The sequence below is a fragment of the Oppia nitens genome, unplaced genomic scaffold, assembly GCF_028296485.1.
Source record: "Oppia nitens isolate AA-2021 unplaced genomic scaffold, nextdenovo-longstitch-racon4-pilon3 scaffold5_pilon_pilon_pilon, whole genome shotgun sequence".
NCBI lineage: Eukaryota > Metazoa > Arthropoda > Arachnida > Sarcoptiformes > Oppiidae > Oppia > Oppia nitens.
The window spans coordinates 7,795,191-7,816,356 of record NW_026533243.1 but is presented as its reverse complement, the minus strand read 5'-3'; the positions used below and the strand labels follow the sequence as shown (position 1 = coordinate 7,816,356).

Here is a 21,166-nt window from a genome sequence, read left to right as displayed (position 1 = left end):
TCTCTCTCTCTCTCTCTCTCTCAACAATATACACACAGGTATATAGTATATAAAAAAAGCCAAAATCATTACCTAACAGTGCCGGAGAACCGGCATCTCTATCTTCTATTTCTCCTCTCAATCCGTGCCCCGTGTAGTACACAGCCTTCCCTTAAGCTTATAAAAACCAGTGAAGAAAGAGACCATCAATTGTGGTGCCAAACATAATGAATCAAAAAATCCTCTTTTAATGGCCGTTAACAGCCATATAATGGTATGAATTCGTGAATTGTATTATACTTTTTCTTCTTCTTTTTATTCTTCTTTCTCTTTGAATGTAATAATTTTTTTTCGCTGCCTTTTCATACCATTAGTGACTAAACGGGTATACAATTTAACGCCAATTTTCTGTAAAATTTATTGTTTACTTATGTTTATTTGTATAACTAATATTTAAACATACAAAACACTCATTACACACACACACACACACACACACACAACGCATAGGATATTATTGTAAAAATTATTCATATAATAACACATTTTAGACGATGTGTTAGATAACTATTTTTGGGGATTTATTATTATGAATAACTTAAAAAAGCACACAACGATAATCATATGTTTGCAAACATAGATAAAAACATATAGCGATAGTAAATGTTTTTTTTTTAAATATACAGTATATAATATAATATAAATAATTTTAAATGTATTTATTAGTTTCACAATGAATTTTAAATAAACTTTTTTAGATACGATTATATTTAATTTATAAATAAATAAATTTTATTTCAATCAATCTCTGTTATTTAGTATCAGATTTTTATCCAATATTTACTCTAAAATTCTAATCATTAATAAAATCTATTAACTCTTTTTTTAAATAAATTTTATTTTTTAATCACAATATGTATGAATAAATAGTATTTTATTGAATTATTTTTTTCTCAAAAGCGTTTACAAAATCTAATAAAATCTACACTAATATTAAGTACCGGACCTCACTTTTGCTGTAAATGAGAAAATTAATCACTTTTTTAATTTGTTGAGAGAAAGTGAAAGATGAAAAAAATGTTTGAGAAAATAATTGTAAATAATAATAATATTATAATAATATTATTATTTTATTGCTTTTTATAATTTTGTTTGAATAGTGCACGGCTTTACACAAACAAAAATAATTGAGAAAAAAGGGATTCAATAGTTAATTATGAGTTTGTCTTTAAATTATAACTATACTATTATAATGCATATCCTGAATCTGAATTTCAAACAACAAAAATCTACATTATATTACTATTTGTGTGTATGTATGTATGTGTGTGTGTGTGTGTGTGTGTGTGTGTGTGTGTGTGTGTGTGTGTGTGTGTGTGTGTGTGTGTGTGTGTGTGTGTGTGTGTGTGTGTGTGTGTGTGTGTGTGTGTGTGTGTGTGTGTGTGTGTGTGAGAGAGAGAGAGAGAGAGAGAGAGAGAGAGAGAGAGAGAGAGAGAGAGAGAGAGAGAGAGCTGATACTAGATGAGTATAAAATAAAAATTAATTGGAATAACGACCTTGGTGAGAGCACAAGGAGGACTGGTATGTCTATACAATATTGGTTTGAACTTATATTTATATATAATTTAAAATGATATTTTAGGATATAGACAATAATAGTTCAATAAATAGGACCATTGATACCATAACCACAATATTGCATATCAAATACACTTGAAAATGCATTTTTCATTTGGCATCAAATGCATACTGTATATAAAAAAAATAAATTATTATTAGTTGATTAATATAAGTAAATAAAATGTGAGGATCATTAGTTAAATAAGCACAATAAAATAATTTGTATAAATGTTTTTATGCCAACAATTATTATAATTAAATTATATGAAAGACTAAATAGACAGAAAAATATTAACCCAGAAAAATCACTTAATGTATCATTAGTTAAATAATATGTAATATTAATATATATGTTTGCAATTTTCAAGTGTTATCAATTTGAGGCTAATTTGTTTGAAAGACATACCAACCAAAACCTAATGTCAAAAGAGTAACAATTTTTTCTTCTCACTTACCTTACAGTTACAGTTCCCCATAATTATACTAATAATAATAAAGTTATTAACATTGAATTTGTGTGCATATATTTGTCAAGACTTTGCCAAAACTAATAATTATTAGAGCTATAAGTAGATGTCTAATAGTAGTCAAATTAGATATACAGTATATATATATATATATATTATTTATTTTTTGAAAGTATAAGGAAGTGTTGAGCATTTGTATATCATTTTTATTGTAAATAAAAACAACTTTTCTATCAAACAAGTAATCAAACGATTTACTATCAAAAAACATCGGTAATTTTAGATCGTAAAACATTTATTTAATAATAATAATAATAATAATAATAATAATAATAATTGAATAAACTACTCAAATATTGGATGAAAAATCATTACCAAATAAAAATTAAATTAAATCTATGTTTTATGTCATAATAACATAAAGTACTATATATTATATATATAGACTATCAGACGTCGCTTTGATAAAACATAAAATTAAAATAAAAAGTTTTCTTTTTTTTATTTTAGAAAATAACTTATTTATTTAATAAATCCTATCATAATTACAAATAAATTTTATGGCATATAATATATACTTCAAATAATGTTGTACATAGATAAGCGTTAATAACTTCATATAAATTTAAGTCTCTGTAAAAACTATTTTTTGAAATTTTATGTTTCAAAAAAATATCTGTTTTTAATTTAAAAAAAAACAAATAGTATATCTTTTACATTAATGCATAAATACATTACATATATAAATATAGTGTACATTATAAACAAATTATTTTATACTAGTATATAAAATATTTATATATGTATAAATAAAATTTGAGCCGACACGACAAATATAAAATCAAGTATTTTTTTATTTAAAAAAACTGAGATAAGGATTATGGATGTGACTGTCGTTTTGCTTACTAATTGTTTTATTAAACGTTTGGGACAACTCATACACTCATACATACATATATATTATGAGATCTCATATAATTCACTCTTCATTTTTATGATCTGACTTATGGACCAAAATAAGTAAAGTATATAAAAAATTATTTTTTAAGTTTCTCTCTCTCTCTCTACTTAAATTGAGAGCAATAATTTCTTTATTTAGTCTGTATTTAATTTAATTTATTTTTATATATATATAAAAGATCATTTACATTTATACTATTTTCTATTTCTTTATCCAAATGAGAAATTTTAGTTGAGAGTGAGTGAGTGAGTGAGTGAGTGAGTGAGTGAGTGAGTGAGTGAGAGAGAGAGAGAGAGAGAGAGAGAGAGATGTTTTATCATAATAAAAATAAAAATTTGTTGATGCGATACATATTTTATATGAGACGATAAAAGAGTTTTTTGTTTGTTTTAAATTTCAAACTTTAATGTCAGGGCTACTAAAAATATACTTTTACAAAATTCAAATACATTAAAAATTCATTTAAGCAATTAAATGTTTTGAATGACTTATAATAATGCTATAGTTTGACTATAAGTAATTTTTTCTTTAATTTCAAACTAGTAATTCATTGTAATTAATATGCATTTGGATTCAAATGCAATTTTATATTTACTATATTATCTTTTGCGAATTTTTCTCATATTTGTAAATAATTATATTTAAGTTTTAATTAATTAAGTATATTATCAAAAAAAAGTACAGCAAAAAAATCATTTATGATCTTAAATGCAATCTATAAATGATAAACTTTTTTTTAATTTATAATTTTGTTGTAAACTTTACAAATACTATACATATAGTAAATCGATAAAAATACTGCAAATTAAAATGTAAGTTATGATAATCATAATTATTATATTAATGTTGATATCATATAATAATAATAAAAAAATATGACATTAAATAGCCATCATTTTATCAGACCGGCAGTAGGACTGCTCTCTACAAGTTCTCTCTCTACAGTAAAATACGATAAAAAATAAAGTTTATATTACAAACACATACAGATTTAACAGCAGTTAACACAGTTTGATATTTAATTTTATTTAATATAATCTCTCATAAAACACATTCATACTAACCAAGCAAGTGGTGGTTGTCCTCTTAAACCACTGGTGCCGTTAAATAAAAAGTTTTTTAAAAAAAATATATGTTTTAATGAAGTGCATCAGTGATTTGCATCGCATCTCTGATCTGGTGGTGCTATCAATTTGAAGACTAAATATGAGATGAGATGTGATGTTAGACAACACACACACACTTACCTGTTGTATGTTATTTATATAATACATAGAGCACTGGGCATATCAGATACCGTTCCATCAGATCCTGCTGTGTATTAGTGAGAGCGCCCGTAGTCTTAATCTATTCAAAATCACTATAAATCCAATCTATTGAGCGGTTAGTTAAACACGTGTATTGATAATATAAATATATATTAAATCATATATTTATTTCATAGATATATAAATGTTTATAAGATTAGTTCATTTTTTTGGCAAATATATAGCGCGTCTATAAAGTACTATATAAAGAAGCAAAGGTGCGGCATATCATACGGTATGTGCTAATACATAATATGATGTATAGATGCATCTCTGCAACCATTAAATGAACCATAAATTTCTCATTTAATAATAATAATAACAAACACAATATTAGTATTAGTATTATTATTATTATTTAAAATATAGTATATACAGAATATATACTGTATATATATTGTTTGTAATACACCGTTCATGAGATGCAACATTCATTATATCAATATATTACGGGTAAAGTTGTGTTTAATTGCTGGCCCCGGCATCACTGTCACGATATATATTATATGTATTAAAAACAACACAACATTGTATTACTTTAGATAAAATAGGAAAGAGAGAGAGAGAGAGAGAGAGAGAGAGAGAGAGAGAGAGAGAATAAGGAGCAGTTATTAACAAGAGAGCTGTTATTAAAAATGCTTATTAAAGTCTCTAAAATATATCGTTTATTTATGCCTTTCTCTCCCTCTCTTGTGATCCGCTTTTTATCTCAAAGTCTTCATAAAAAAATATTTAAAAAATACTGCAATGATTTGGTTGTTGTTTTAGTTATTGTAGTCTATTATAAAAACGGTGTTAATATGCTTTAGTTTACACTCTCTCATTGAAAACAGTATTTATGATATCATATACTATCCTCTTTTTTTTGTTATACTGTATCATATCATACATAATGTGTGTATGTTTGCCCTGTGCTAACTAACTAACTTTTTCTTATTATTATAATTATTATAAAAATAGAGTATGAAATATAACAAGATTTGGGTGGAGATTAAAACTTTATAATATTACTAAAATATATATATATTTCTCAATCACTTACTCTCATTATATTAAAATCTAATACTACGGTCTCTCTCTCTCTCTCTCTCTCTCTCTCTCTCTCTCTCTCTCTCTCTCTCTCTCTCTCTCTCTCTCTCTCTCTCTCTCTCTCTCTCTCTCTCTCTCTCTCTCTCTCTCTCTCTCTCTCTCTCTCTAAATAGACTATACAAATGATCAACAAAATGATTCATTAAGTGATTAATTTACTTTAAAATTTATGATTTTCACACACACACACACACACACACACACACACACACACACACACACACACACACACACACACACACACTTAACTATTATCTACAAAAAAATTATGTTTTACATAAAAATGTTTTATATACTGTAAAAAATTTATACTATAAATGTTATAATAATGACGTATTAGTATATAGCATGGGATTAATAATTTGCTATCAAACAAAAAGTTTTTAAAAAGTTCACTTACTGTTATTTAACAATATAAAAATTTATTATTTTGTTGGCATGAATTTTGCATAACACATAAACGTGCAAAAACATTAACCATAAAAATTATTTGTATACTAACAGTGTGTTTATTTAAAAAAATACATTTTGATTATCCGTATATAAATTGTATATAAAATTAATATTTTTTGTTAATATTTTTATATAGTGATTAAAAAACAATATTATTATTATTATTATTATACGGATATTATAAAAATATTTTTCAACTATAATTTATTACATAATATTTAAGTTGTAATATATTTTGTTTTAATTTTTGTATTTTTTATTATTTAGTTTTCTCACACATACACACACAACATTTTTTTATATTATTTAAAATATTTATTATTTTATAAATAAAATTGTTGTTTTCAGTATTAATATTACTTTAATATTATTATTTTATTAACACCAAAATGCTATGTAAATGTGTTTTTTTCAAAAATGTAATTTTTGTTGTTAACAATTAAGATCCTTTATACTAACAAATATATTGATTATTTGGTAATAACTATTACAGGTTAATTTATTAAATATTAAGACAACAGAAAATTAGAAAATTATTATAATAAGTGAATATTATAATATTATATATATATTAATATATACAGTAATATGTAATATAATATTTTAGATTTACATTTTTAAGCTACTATTTTTTAACTAATCATACGTTTAGTGTACAGAACTTTTTTGTTTTGTAAGTTTCTACACAATAATGAATTAATTTATAATTAATGGCTTAATAATAAATTTGTTGTTTATTATAAGCACACACTTATGTTTAGACATCAGTTTTGAATTTAGCAAAAAAATACTCCAAAACTACTTAATGAATATTCAGTAATCTTTTAGCATAAAATATAGAGTACAGTGTATTGATTAAAAAAACTAAAGTTTTTAAATTACTACTACTACTACTGCTAATAAAATTGATCAATAAATATAAAAATTATACACACTTGAAGCGAAATTAAAACCATTTTTTTTATATCACATGTTATCAACTATTTTGTACATAAAATATATTGTCTTTTTTAGTTAAAAAGAGATAATTATCGTTAAGCAAAGTATTTTTTAAAAAATAATGTATAAAAACTTTTTGGCAAATTATTTATCTCCGCCTTTAATTAACAATTGGACCCACATTTCATCGCTAACAATATATATACTTTATACAAGTCTATATAGTTATATAAATTGTACAAAACGTGTTGTGCCGGTGCACTCAAACAACAAAACTTTGTATACAAACAAAAAAAATTATATACCATTTTCTTTGAATCAATTTTTCTCTCTCTATATGAGTGAGACTTTTTTTTAGAAAACAATAAGAAAAAAAATAAATAGTTTTCTCTCATAGATTTTTTTTTATTCATTCAAACCATTATTAAAAACAAATCATTGAAATCAACAATAAAAATAACGAGCCGTTCATTAGGTTTATATGTTATATAACTCACACATACAGTACTGTTGTCTTATAAGTTCTATAACTTATGTTCACTTAAAAAAACTTAATATATTTATATTCTCATTGATATACAGTTTGATAATAGCATAGGATATGTGTTACTTCTCACACCAATTGCTCGTTTAGGTTATATAATAATAATAACAACAACAAAACATAACTAATAAATTTTCCGCTAAGTTTTTTTTCATATAATTTATAATTGCTTTTAATTATTTATTGAATGCCTATATATTGTTTTGGGTTGTATTTGTTAAATACAATTTCCCGCATTCAATACACTAGAAAAAATTCAATGCATTTCCAATTGTGTGTTGAAAAATGAAGTGCACGACTCAAATCAAAATTATATATATATTAATTGCGATCATCAATGAAAACACAAAAAATCTCATTTATTTATTTGAAGTGCTAATACAATGCACACATAAGAATATTATTTTTTTAAATAGCGCCTCCTTTTTAATTTTCAACTCTCGTTAGTGACGGGAGGCTCCGGGACGTGTCAGTCGGTGTTTCTCATCATTACAATTATAAACGACTTGACAGCTCTCTCTCTCTCTCTCTCTCTCTCTCTCTCTCTCTCTCTCTCTCTYTCTCTCTCTCTCTCTCACACACACACACACAACGATCATACAAATGACGATCCGTTTAAAAAATAGATAACAACAAAAAACGATATTTTATTTTCTATAACTATATGAAGAGTTTTTTTTGTGTATATATATATATATATATATATATATATATATACATAATATTTGCAATACTGTTATGACCAGTAAGATAGAGGCGTTGAAGTGTTTGCCTTAACAATTGAGTGCACCGGCGGTTCAGTTCATAATACTGTTTGTTCAGCTAATTTCCCACTAAAAAAATCTTTAGCACTCGATTAGCCTTTTTGACCATTTTTTATGTACCACTTGTCTCTACTTTTTTTCTTTACTTCAAATAAACCCATACACACACACACACACACCATACCAGTGCGATTCGTGAGCACCCGCAGGGCATCACCAACAAGGATCAGCTTGTTATATATAAATTTATACAAACATAGTTATATATATATGAAAATATTTTATAAATGCATTTTCCATATTATATCAATATATTTTGCGCCGTAAACCTTAACGACCCGACTCTATCAGATCCCTCCTATAACTCCCGCACCACAATAGAGAAGCTTTTAAAATAGTGGAGAGAAACAAATTACAACCCAATTGTGGATCAGATAAGTTGCGAATACCGTGTTAAATGGCTTAACGCCCTCTAATACATAACGAGAGGGCTCTTTTAGCTCATCATAACTGATAGGGCGAACTGGTCTCTCATCTCAAGAGTTAATATACAGTGTGTATACAGTATTATATAAGGAAAGGTATATTGGGATATACAGCACTTAACATTGAAATCTATGGTTTATACTGTCAGGAAAATCACATCTCTTTAGTGAGAAAAAAGATACCGATGCTCTCTGCAAAAAAAATTATTAATATATACTGTAATAGCCATATGAGTATTGAAGAAATGGGAGATTGAGATAAGGCATTGGTAGGGCCGACATTATCACCGCAAGAGTTTGAGAACCCTAACCATACCATTACTAGAGTACATCCCTATCAATCATAATCCACTTTCAACGACTCGTTTTTTAACATTTATATATTTTTATATAATATATACTTTATATCTAATAAATACTTACAGATCATATACAAACATATTTTTAAGGAAAATTGTATGTTATATTTAAATTAATATCAATGATGTATTGTTAATAATGCGCTAACAACCATATGATGCTTTACACTACAGTTCCTCATTGGCCATTCATGGTGCCGGTGCAATACCTGTTTACTTGATAATTGGGCACATGTTTAAATTGATTTGCCAGATACCTGTGCTAAGTATATGCAGGCCCTATAATACGTTAAATAGCAACAACAAAAAATTTCAGCAAATAATAAATGATTAATAAAATTGTGTTTATTATATAATATATTGCTTTTGCAGTATATTTACAGTATAAACAGTATATATTTTCATTCACTATATTAGCATTTTTATTAATTTTTGTTCCTGTTTTTCGGCACCACTTTAAACATAACAATGTGTTTATATTAATGAAAATACATAACAAATTGTTAGCTATTTTTGTTTATTACTACAAATACATACATACTTTCAGCAAAACTTCAAGAGTCCAAAAACAATCCCTGAAAAATATTTCAATTTCTGTATATTTAGTGCCTGTATATCCCATATATGATGTATTGAGTGTATAAAAAAATATTTGTTATACTTTTTTTTCAAGAGTATTAATCTTCACTGGAAAAAAACTAAATAAAAATTTTTAATGCATATAATTATTGCTTATATTAATAACAATAAAATTATTTTTTCATTATTTAATCTTTTATATATACTGTATATTTATAATGCTAAATAATAGTAAAATTTTTATTTGAAAATATAATATAATAGTCTATTATTTAATACAGTCGGCTATTATTTATGATATTATATTTTTTGTTTGTCTGATAATTACTTTTCTCTTTCATCGCTATTATATAAGATATCATATAAGACAAACACATACATACATACACCACATCATAATGTATAACAGCATAGAGGGAACCGGGAGACAAGTTTAGGGCACTAATTATATTTGATTTAATAATTTGATTGATTGACAGACAAACTGTTTGTAATCAATCTTAATGTGATAAACGCTTACTTTATGCGACTCTTAATATATTTATATAAACTTTTTAAAATATTTATTATATTGTATATAATTGTGGTATCAGGGATTTTATTATGAAATATATTGTATAATATAATATAATTGACTTTAAATGTATGGCCAATGCCTTAATAAATAGTTGGATGTGAAAGTAAAAGTTGTTATGAAAAATATAAGTAAATAAAAACAAATTAATGCCATAAATATAAAAAGATAAGTGCATTAATGTTATTAATAATTATTATTATTATATTATTATTGTATTGTTTATGTATTATTATCAGTTATTTTTTTTTTAAACTTTCAGTTATGCTATGCTATACTGTTTTTGCTGAACACAACCAAAAATAAAGATATTAATTAAAACAATGAGAAAAATTATAAATTCATTTAAATGACAAAATTATTACGACTATGAATATATATTTAATACAAAACTAAATATATTATTATCATTTTGACACTAAAATCTGTCTTAATTTTCAAGACACATACAAAAAATAAAATCCCCAATTATATGGCCTATCATTGTATAAACAGTATAATTATATTTACTTTTTTTCTCTTCTGTATAATACTTTATATTGTTTTCTTAAGACATTAAAGTAAATATCATATTTAAAATATGAATTATCTATGCGTTTAAAAACTAACAAACAAAACAAAACAACAATAATATCATATAAACTGTGTATAAGAGATTTAATTGAAACAAAAAAAGACATTTTAATATTAATAGGTCTAAAATATTTGACAACAATCCTTATCTTTTATTTTTTTGAAGCACTGGTATCTCTCACTTTGGAAAGTGCTTTAACTAGTGTACTGTAAAGTGGTTTCCTATGGTATTAAAGTTTCCCTCTATGAGTGGTTTACCACAAATACGATTTTTTTATTCATCGATAAATACACTAATTATACTACAGTATAATATCGACTAAAATTAAGTACAGTATAGCAAAAAAAAAACTTTTTTCCTCTTATCTATCAGCATAGCATTGAACTCAATATGATATATAAAATTGATTGATAACTGAGCTTGTTCAATTGGTCTATTATATTTTTAGTTAGTTTACTTAACTTATCACATGTTAGTTCAATACGTATTGTATATTAAAAATATAATATATTAATATGATATAAATTATATATTTATATATTCGCAATCATATAGTTAGCCATTAAACCAAAACTATGGCGCAAACAACTGATGAACAATCGATGGGCGATCCCTATGTATTGTATGGCCACCAGAGCCCAGATATTTATTTTCCGATTAAAAATAGCCAAAGAATCCGATATAACTGTTTTCATGTGAGTGAAGACCTCTTGGCATTTGGCAGTTCCAGTGGCGGAGTATATCTATTCAAAAAATGTCAAACAGGTTATGAGTACTTATTTACTATACTTAACAGTGATAATTGTGGACCAGTTAGCTGTGTAGCTTTCGCAGCCAATGATGACCACTTGATAGCCATAGCTACTACTCGCGGACATCTAATGGTGGCTGAGATTGATCCGGATAAACAAGTGGTATATAAGAGCAGTTGGAATATCATCTACCAGTGCAACACATTTACCAAACATGCCATCAATATTCTTAAATGGGATTCATATTATGACTATCGGCTTTACATATGCGATGAAAATGGACAGACATTTGTGTTGCATAACGTGCGTGATATGAAAAATTTGATGGTTATGCCACAGCCATATGTCATCTTAAAACTAATGGCTAAAATCTATCAATTGGAAGTGTTTGGAGACTTATTACTGTTATCGACTCAATACAAGTGTGTCCTATATGATACCTGTGCCGGTGAACTGACCCAAATCGGCAAACGCACCATTAAGTCAGATACCAGGTATGGAGTGTGCTTTTTTGCCAAATACCTGATCGCCAGTAGGGATAGCCTTATTTATAACTGTATTTACTGTTCACGACCCAAATCACGGCTCTGGGAATGCGATCTCAAAGGAAACGTCAAATTTACTCACATTTTTAAAGATTTACTCATCAATCAAGTGTCCCAACAGATAGTTAATGGTGAAGACATTTGTCTTGCGAGAAGTGATGGTATTGGATGTAATGTTGAAAAAGATAGCAAAGAAAACAGGGATACCACTGATGGCACGCGTCCGGCACCGACTCAAATGCCAACATTTGAGAAACTGTGTGCCATAACTGTTGACTGCGAGGACATGAATCTTATGGTAACCTATAATAACGGTCCCAAAGTGTGTCTATATATCATAAATCCCATCAATGCCTCTATTGTCAGCTATTGTGTATTAAACGTGTCTTACATTCACGATATGTATTGCTTGAATAGCGACATATATCTGCTATTTGATCATCAAAAAGGAGACAAAAGGCCAAAGATGGCGAAGATCTCGTTTCTAACTCTTGAACAATGTCTTCAAGTATTTGTCGAGAACAATGAGTTTACAAAAGGTGCCGACTTTCTGGTAAAACATTTACAGTATTTCAATGAAACCTATTGTCAATCAACAAAAATCAATAAAACTAAAAGTTATTTAACATTCAATAAACTCGTTCAACACCTTTGGTCTAATTTAAAGGGCATTAAAATGCACGAAAAATATCAAATAATACAACATCTTATCTCGGATACCAATAATGACGATAATAATGATGATAACCAACCAATTGATGAAAGCCGTGAAGTGCTTCTTAGTTCGTCATCAACTGAATCGATGACTTCCGATACCTATTCTAATAAAGTCTATACTAATGGTATGTATTTAACGAATAAGTTGGGTCTGGGATTGGGTTGTGATTATGACTATCCAGGAATTGATGTAATGGATATCGGGTTTACTGAACTGAAAAAACTTAAAAACATTGTTTTATCAAAGTTTAACAATAATACTAACCAATTGTCGATTACTGACATCAATAATTTGGAGCCACCGCTACTTTCATCAGATATCAGACAAAAACAACACCAAAAGCTGATAACAATTGCATCAACAACTCAAACAACAATACAACCGATTCAGGAAAATAATAGCCAACAAAACAATAACGAAATCAATTGTTTTCTAAATGAATCCGAGATGAATAAATCAGATGATGATAACAGCAAACAAAACTATTTAATAATATGTATGGAAAATATGGAAAAGGATTTAGAAAACAGCGGTGCCCTAAAAAACTATAGGTGCGAATGTAGTGCACCACTTCCTGGCTCTCATCATAATCCGTGTGAATTACAACAACAGATCCATGAATTTCTTATGGATAACAAAGAATTGTTAGAGTATTCGGTGTTTGATTTGCTGGACATCAGTAAACGTACGGCCATTTGGTCATTACATATGAACCTAATGCTCGGTAGCGGCGAATACGAGAAATACTTAAAATACTGTCTTATGTTGAATGATATGAAACTGTTGGACAATATTCAGAACTACTTATTTTCCACTGAAAAGTTTGACCAACTTTTGAAACTTTTTGTGAACCAACGAGACTTCGGCGACGATTGTATTGTAAGATGTCTTGAATGCGGTGAAAATGTAATCAAAAATAACGACAATATTATTACCGATAATAGTATTAAATGGGAAACAATTATGACATATTGTGTTAGGACTATTGGCGCCGACGAAGCCATCACTTTGTTGAAGAACTTTATCGACAGAAACCCTTTTTTTTCCATTGATTTCTATTTGTTATTATTAAGACTTAGAATGATATCTGTATACCAATCGCCGGTCACTCGGGAAAAGCTAAACAAACTGATGGCTCATTTGAACACAACAATGCCCGACACACTAAAGTCACCGACGGTTACCAGATATCCATCGGCTAGCAGTTTAACCGCCGGTATTTCAACCACTAGTTTACCGTCGAACCAGTGGTCAAATGGTTTTAAAATAATTCTTAGCGAAGAAATTTGCAGTAAATGTCGAAAAAGTTTTGTTAGAAATGATAAATTAAAATCAAATGAAAACAAATCAAATGAAAAGTTAGTGGTATTTAGTTGTAAGCATATCTATCATAAAAAGTGTCTTAAATTGCAAAACACTTGCATTTTATGTGATAAACATATTAAATAACAATTTTTTACAAAAATATAAATATATTTATATTAATTATTGGAAAAAATTATATTTATTTCAATTATTACATTACAAAATACAAAAATTAGTTGTAAATTACAAAAAATAACACACTGTTTTGTATATCAAACTAATCTATAAGTACTGTACCGTACGGTAAATGTATTTTATGTTTCTAACTTTACGGTAAGTCAAATATTTTTTTTTAATTATAATTATTAAATTTAAAGTACTTAGATATACTATATTTATTGAAATGTGTGTCTAATAGCAATTAAAAGAAACATCTTTTTTCGGTTCAATAACATCATACGATAATCAGTAGTTAATCCGTAGATAGGAATGGTGTGGACAATGGTATACAAACAAATGCCAGAAAATTTTAAGACACTGAAGATATGGAAGAATAACAATTAATACCAACTTTTTTGGGGATAATGACTTCAAGTCATTGCTATTATATATCATAAATCAAAACTACAGTATAAATACAGTATTGATTTCATATAACAAGACACTGGACTAAGTCTATACCAAAGTCTCTATTGAGTATTATTATTATTATATCACTGAACACATTAAACAATCATTTCATAGACTCAATGGTTTTAGTTTTTAAAACTCTTTATATTATTATTATTATAATTAAATAAAAAAACGTATTTTTAAGTCATAATTACAAAAATCTTTTAAGTAAAGAGATGATCATTATATCAATTAAAATGAAATAATCAAATCATATAATGGTATAAAACATTTTGTTTTTTAAAATGTCATAAAAATAGTCGTTGATTATAATGTTTTAATTACAGATAATGTATTTTTTAAATATTATTAGTTTAACTTGAACTGTCCCCCAGCGAATGCACCCGCCGTATAAACAATAGACTGTCCGTCTTCGGTGGTCAGTATTGACGCATTGTTTAATGATTGTGTACCAAACGATTCGTTGCTCATCTCATCGACGTTTCCCGATTCGGACAATTGTTGGCCACCTTTTTCGCCTTTCATAGCCTTACAAAACAAAATAAGCGCAAAAACACAAATAAAATATCAATAATAATATCAATCAATATCATACTTCTCGGTATTTTTGAAGATACAGTTTAAGTGGATCGACATAATTATCGAAACCGAGTGTCGACATCGCAAACAGTATGTCTTCGCCATTAATGGTCTTTCGCTTTTCCTGATGACATCGATCGCTGGCCTCCGACGTGATAAACGAGACAAACTCGGAGACGCACTCTTGAACACACTCTTTGGCGTCTTTGGCAATCTTTCCCGATTTGGGAATGGCCTCCTTCATAATCCTGGCCACATTGGCAATCGGTAAGAATCTGTCCTGTTCCCGAAGCGGTTCAACCATATCGCGGTCGCCATTATCCGAGTGTTCATCAGGTGATCCCATACCCATTTGCGAGTCGTCACCATCGGTATTATCGGACGGGTGGACAATGTATTGCTGTGAACTTGTATTAAGAAAAGAGTCGCCAATACTTGACGCTTGACTGCCGCCGGTGGCCGAGTGGTCACTGGTCTCCATCTTTATTAATGACATCCTATTCTGTCTTTCAATTTTGATAGGTCGCGGTCACCAACAACAACAACTATCGGTAGTTCATCACCGATCGGGGGACACGCGATATCAACAAATACAGCTACCGATCGGGTGTCGGGTGATCGTCAATCTGGCCGACAAAACATCGGTTAAAAATGTAAACAAATAACCATTAGTTTGAAAACTTTGTTATTGTTGTTGTGATTAAAAATCATTGAAAAAATAATAACAATAATAAATATAATAATAATTGTATTGAAAACCAAAAACAGTTATTCAATGAAAAAAACATTTGTGTGAACACAACAACAAACTCATTGAGTAAATCATAATATTATATAATATTAAAACACATATGAGTTTAGTGGTCAACAATGTGTATCACGTGATTCAATCAAACAATTGATTCTAATTGAATGTCAACACAAACAATGTGTCCAATCAATTGTCCGAACAAATAGATTGCACTCACCTTTCAAATTGATTCGCTGTATTAACGATGAAATTATTGGTCAATCAATGTATTCAATGGGAAGCTTAGCATTACTTTATAAGCAAAATGTCTGACATCACTGTCAATGTATACCAACATAAACCAGATGTTTGACTCCGCCCATCAATAGCTATGTTAGTGTATGTGTTAGCATACGTTTACTATTAATACTGTAAATATAAAGTATACAAATAGGGTGTAACCGAGTGTTTCATTTACGTTACTAATAAATGTTTTGCACTAACTTAGCCATACATGCATTACGTTTACATTGGAGTTGTGTATCGAAAAAATTGTTGTAAATTTATAGAAACAAAAAAATTATAATTAAAATGAACATGATAAACTTTCTAATTTTTGGTTTCTAATTTAATCAATTTATTAATTATAATTTTTTTCAATTTAATTATCTAAATTAGAAAATTTAGTTAATTTTATTTTAATAGAAATTTTCCAGAAAAGTTTATTATATCACTAGATGTCACTTAATTATTATTATAATTGTAATATCAAAAATTGTTTACACATAAATATATTTGTAAATTGTACATGCACATAACAATAAATATTCAATTAAAAATCTAAACTTGATAGTTTAAAGACAGATTAAAAACAATAATCTATTAGATTTTAATAAATTAATTTATAAAAATTTCCGGCAAAATGTTAATCGTAATCAAGAAAATTCCCGGAAATGAATCTACAATTGAGGTAATGATAAGTAAATTTATTTAATGACTTATTTTCTTTTGATTGACACAATAATTGTAACATTTTTTTAAAAATATATATTTGATTCGTTGATATCTTGAGGTTGCGGACAACTCGACGGTCATCGATGTCAAGCAAGTGGTGGCCAAACAACTTGATGTACCCATTGGTCACCAAAAACTGGTTTTCAAAGGAAAAACATTATCAGGTCTTAACTCTTACTCTTCTTCTTTTTCAGCCATCAATCGTTAATATAATCAATAATTTTGTTGTTTTGCAGACAATGTGCCACTAAAAGAGTATGACATCAGCGAAGGCGTCAAAATTCATTTGTTTGTCACTGAATCCAATCAGTCATCGGCTGATGACTCACAGCTATCGTCATCTACAACAACAGCGAAGAGTTTATTTTGGGATCAATTGACGCAAGCATTGCAAAAGTATTATACAAAGTCGGACACCGTTAAGATTGTCGACGAGTTTCGTCGTCAGCTTCAGTCAGAAGTAAATCAGATGAGTCTCGACGACATCGAAAGGTTGGCTAAACATAAGTTAGTCCAACAAAGACAACAATCTTAAGACTGTGAAGACTGTGATTGACTATTGCATTGATTTATAGTTTTAATTAATTTTATTAATAGTTATTATAATACATTTGATTTACATATCGCATATTGTAATTTATTTTTGTAATATTTTTATTACTATTATAAAATGATATTAATTTTTAATTTATAAGTTATAATAAATTACCAGAAAAGTTGTTTTTAAAAAAAAATTAAATCACTAAACTCTAATTAATTAATACAATTAGCAATTATCATAAATTAATTTTTTTTAATATCGTATGTATTTGTATTTTCTATTTATACTACTCATACATTAAACATTTTTATTGTAAATATTTAGGAAATAATTTAAATAACCCCCAGTTTATACAATAAACAATTTTTTTATAGTATGTGTGAAAACAATTTATGTAAAAATTACCCGGTAATTTTTTTATAATGAAATAAATTTTAATACTAAATTTATGTTAAATTTCATAACTAAAATAAAAAAAATATTTAGTATTACCGGTACATGTTTTATCACATATGTTTTAGAAGCAAATAAATACCGTTAAATGGATATAACTTGTATTACAAATTTACTGTATTATGAGCTCATGTATTAATATTTACATTTCTAAACATTATGATAACTACCATAGATATAAATTTGTGATAAAATACACACATTTTTTTGAAAAAATAAAATTAAAACACGTGTACTATTTTCTATAGAGAATAATCAAGAATATCTATTCTAAATAAAATAAAAAAATAACTATTTTATTAACACAAATATTTACAAATTATAATATAAATTATTATTTAATGCAACAAAAAAAAACATTTACAGGTAATTTTTTAAAAAATTTTATTTAAACAAAAAAAACTTTAATCTATGGACACAAACTTTCTAAATTTTCATATTAATATAAATACATTATTATAAATTCAATGCTTAGTCATTGATAATCTATTATTAATCAAATAAATCATAAATTAAATGACAAACAATTTTAATAAACAAAACACAACTAACTATAGATTGAATAATTTTATTAGTTTGTAATTTTATTTTACTTTTTAAATCAGTTATCTAGGCCAATTTAATCAAACCAATAMATGTACAGTATATGATCAAGTTTTTAGAGGCTGCCAGGAGTGCCACACAGCACTGTAAAGTAGGCACTCGAGTTGGCTGAGCAAAACACGACTGACCCCTAACGCTAACGTATGAGATATAATGTATTGAATTGAGTTTTTTTGGGAGACGTGGAGAAAATCAATGCCTATTATAATGCAATACAAAACACATATACAGATAGAGTGAGTCTATGTTTTGTATGTATATATCTCTAACACACTCTCTATTTAGTGGTGATGTCAACGATATTGTGAACAACACGTTAGCTATTAAAGTCATTTAAGTCGACAAAACTAATTGTGTTAAGAGAGACATCACTTGCAACTGACTGGACATCACTCTAACACAAAGTGATCACCAGTTCATCTAAATTGGAGACAATATCTTTGTCATCGCAGATATTGTCTAAAACCAACCGATCGTAAGTGCTTTTGTCGGCACACAATCAGATCAGTTGATTAACTTAAGAGAAACAAATGGCGAGTAAGTATTGCAAGACTTTGTGTCCAAAACACACAATTGTTGCGATCGGTTATTACCGGTCATAGACATACACAAACACATACTACTTAGTAATCATCACCAACTGATCCATTTTTTCTGTTTACTTGTTTATTAGTTAAATTTTTAGAAATAATTAAACCGTTTTGCGGTATTTTGCCCGAAGTGGCAAAACCCGAACGAAAGATCCAGTTTCGGGAAAAAGTCTTGTGGACGGCTATTACACTCTTTATATTTTTAGTTTGCTGTCAAGTGAGTGACCAAAGATATAATGAAAATTGAGATTAATTTTGTTTGAATCATATATTGATAAACACTTTTGTTGTGTCCACTAAAAAACAGATCCCTCTGTTCGGTATAATGTCCTCCGATTCGGCCGATCCTTTCTATTGGATGCGAGTTATTCTGGCCTCCAATAGAGGAACACTCATGGAGTTGGGTATATCACCCATTGTGACGTCGGGTCTTATTATGCAGCTGTTGGCCGGCGCTAAGATTATTGAAGTCGGCGACACACCGAAGGACAGGGCACTCTTCAACGGCGCACAAAAGTGTCAGTAATCCGATTGTTTAAATAATGTTTTGTTTTTTTGCTCAAATACTAAACACCGATTTAAATATTATTTTTCCAATAGTATTCGGTATGGTTATCACCGTCGGTCAGGCCATTGTTTATGTAATGACTGGGATGTATGGCGATCCGGCTGATATCGGCGCCGGTGTCTGTCTGTTGATTATCATTCAGCTGTTTGTCGCCGGTCTTATCGTACTGTTATTGGACGAACTCTTGCAAAAGGGTTATGGCTTGGGCTCCGGTATTTCATTGTTTATCGCTACCAACATCTGCGAGACTATCGTTTGGAAAGCCTTTAGTCCGGCCACTGTCAACACTGGCAGAGGTACCGAATTCGAAGGCGCCATCATTGCTCTGTTTCATCTGTTGGCCACTCGACAGGACAAGATTCGCGGCTTACGCGAGGCCTTCTATCGACAAAATTTGCCGAACCTAATGAACCTGTTGGCCACAATACTTGTGTTCGCTATAGTTATATACTTTCAAGGCTTTAGAGTGGATCTGCCGATTAAGTCGGCCCGATATCGTGGTCAGTATAGCTCGTATCCGATCAAACTGTTCTACACGTCCAACATTCCAATTATTCTTCAGTCGGCTCTTGTGTCAAATCTTTACGTCATTTCTCAGGTAATAAATCTTTCGTTTACTAAAACAAAGTATAACTCCATATATGATAACAATTAATAATTATACTGTTTTTATATTACTGTAAATTAGATGTTGGCCGTAAAGTTTAGCGGAAACTTTTTGGTCAATTTGCTGGGCGTGTGGGCCGATGTTGGAGGCGGTGGACCGGCCAGAGCCTATCCGATCGGTGGACTCTGTTACTATTTTTCGCCACCAGAAACGTTAGGCCATATTGTTGAAGATCCCGTTCACGCCGTACTCTACATAGTCTTTATGTTGGGTTCCTGTGCTTTCTTCTCCAAGACATGGATTGAAGTCTCGGGTTCGAGTGCTAAGGATGTAAGTCTTTTGATTGAAACTCCTAATTGTTTCACTGACTCTAAAATTATTAATCTATTTCTGGTTTTTAAAATAATCTTCATTTAAAACAAAAAGGTCGCCAAACAATTGAAAGAACAACAGATGGTTATGAGAGGTCACAGAGAAAAATCAATGATCCACGAACTGAACCGTTATATACCGACTGCTGCCGCTTTTGGTGGTCTATGTATCGGTGCTCTCTCTGTATTGGCCGACTTTTTGGGCGCAATCGGTAGTGGTACCGGTATTTTACTGGCCGTTACCATTATTTATCAATACTTCGAGATATTTGTCAAAGAGCAAAGCGAAATGGGCGGTATGAGTACATTATTATCATAGTTATATTTAGTGACCATATTTTGTAATCGGGTCACTGAAGAGATTACCGATTAATTATTATTATAAAAAAATCGTTACGAAAAAATCCAAAAATTTGAAATACAAAATATAATTTTACATAAAAATAACATGTTTTTCATTTCT

At 28.5% G+C, this 21,166-nt stretch overlaps 4 protein-coding genes across 5 annotated transcripts; 3 read left to right on the top strand and 1 right to left on the bottom strand.

Moving 5' to 3' along the window:
- Window positions 1–11,401: 11,401 nt before the first annotated feature.
- On the top strand, window positions 11,402–14,158 carry LOC128961726 (uncharacterized). The gene is made up of 2 exons (XM_054307986.1): window positions 11,402–11,431; window positions 11,491–14,158. The coding sequence occupies exon 2, from the start codon at window positions 11,576–11,578 to the stop codon at window positions 14,156–14,158; it is 2,583 nt and encodes an 860-aa protein (XP_054163961.1). The 5' UTR covers window positions 11,402–11,431; window positions 11,491–11,575.
- A 792-nt stretch (window positions 14,159–14,950) lies between these two features.
- Window positions 14,951–16,314, bottom strand: LOC128960959 (uncharacterized). Of its 2 annotated transcripts, XM_054307143.1 has the most exons (3): window positions 16,195–16,314; window positions 15,243–15,852; window positions 14,951–15,175 (listed from the first exon to the last, which is right to left on the bottom strand). In XM_054307143.1, the coding sequence occupies exons 2-3, from the start codon at window positions 15,720–15,722 to the stop codon at window positions 14,996–14,998; spliced, it is 660 nt and encodes a 219-aa protein (XP_054163118.1). In that variant the 5' UTR covers window positions 15,723–15,852; window positions 16,195–16,314; the 3' UTR covers window positions 14,951–14,995. The 2 variants fall into 2 exon arrangements, with proteins under 2 accessions (XP_054163118.1, XP_054163117.1); XM_054307142.1 differs by lacking the exon at window positions 16,195–16,314 and having other exon boundaries at window positions 15,243–15,912.
- A 456-nt stretch (window positions 16,315–16,770) lies between these two features.
- Window positions 16,771–17,509, top strand: LOC128961328 (ubiquitin-like protein 4A). The gene is made up of 3 exons (XM_054307552.1): window positions 16,771–16,926; window positions 17,029–17,134; window positions 17,207–17,509. The coding sequence occupies exons 1-3, from the start codon at window positions 16,879–16,881 to the stop codon at window positions 17,503–17,505; spliced, it is 453 nt and encodes a 150-aa protein (XP_054163527.1). The 5' UTR covers window positions 16,771–16,878; the 3' UTR covers window positions 17,506–17,509.
- A 1,159-nt stretch (window positions 17,510–18,668) lies between these two features.
- On the top strand, window positions 18,669–21,132 carry LOC128961404 (protein transport protein Sec61 subunit alpha). Its single transcript, XM_054307639.1, has 7 exons — window positions 18,669–18,803; window positions 18,853–19,104; window positions 19,241–19,374; window positions 19,465–19,675; window positions 19,758–20,323; window positions 20,414–20,662; window positions 20,759–21,132. Exons 2-7 carry the CDS (start codon window positions 19,098–19,100, stop codon window positions 21,020–21,022), a joined length of 1,431 nt encoding a protein of 476 aa, XP_054163614.1. The 5' UTR covers window positions 18,669–18,803; window positions 18,853–19,097; the 3' UTR covers window positions 21,023–21,132.
- Window positions 21,133–21,166: the final 34 nt, after the last annotated feature.

Coding starts and splice junctions, on each gene's coding strand:
- LOC128961726 (XM_054307986.1), top strand. CDS start 11,576: ATGGTGGCTGAGATTGATCCGGATAAACAAGTGGTATATAAGAGCAGT.
- LOC128960959 (XM_054307143.1), bottom strand. CDS start 15,722: ATGTCATTAATAAAGATGGAGACCAGTGACCACTCGGCCACCGGCGGC. Junction 15,176..15,242: donor ATCTTCAAAAATACCGAGAA/GTATGATATTGA, acceptor TTGTTTTGTAAG/GCTATGAAAGGCGAAAAAGG.
- LOC128961328 (XM_054307552.1), top strand. CDS start 16,879: ATGTTAATCGTAATCAAGAAAATTCCCGGAAATGAATCTACAATTGAG. Junction 16,927..17,028: donor GAAATGAATCTACAATTGAG/GTAATGATAAGT, acceptor TGATATCTTGAG/GTTGCGGACAACTCGACGGT. Junction 17,135..17,206: donor CAAAGGAAAAACATTATCAG/GTCTTAACTCTT, acceptor GTTGTTTTGCAG/ACAATGTGCCACTAAAAGAG.
- LOC128961404 (XM_054307639.1), top strand. Junction 19,375..19,464: donor TATTTTTAGTTTGCTGTCAA/GTGAGTGACCAA, acceptor ACTAAAAAACAG/ATCCCTCTGTTCGGTATAAT. Junction 19,676..19,757: donor CTTCAACGGCGCACAAAAGT/GTCAGTAATCCG, acceptor TTTTTCCAATAG/TATTCGGTATGGTTATCACC.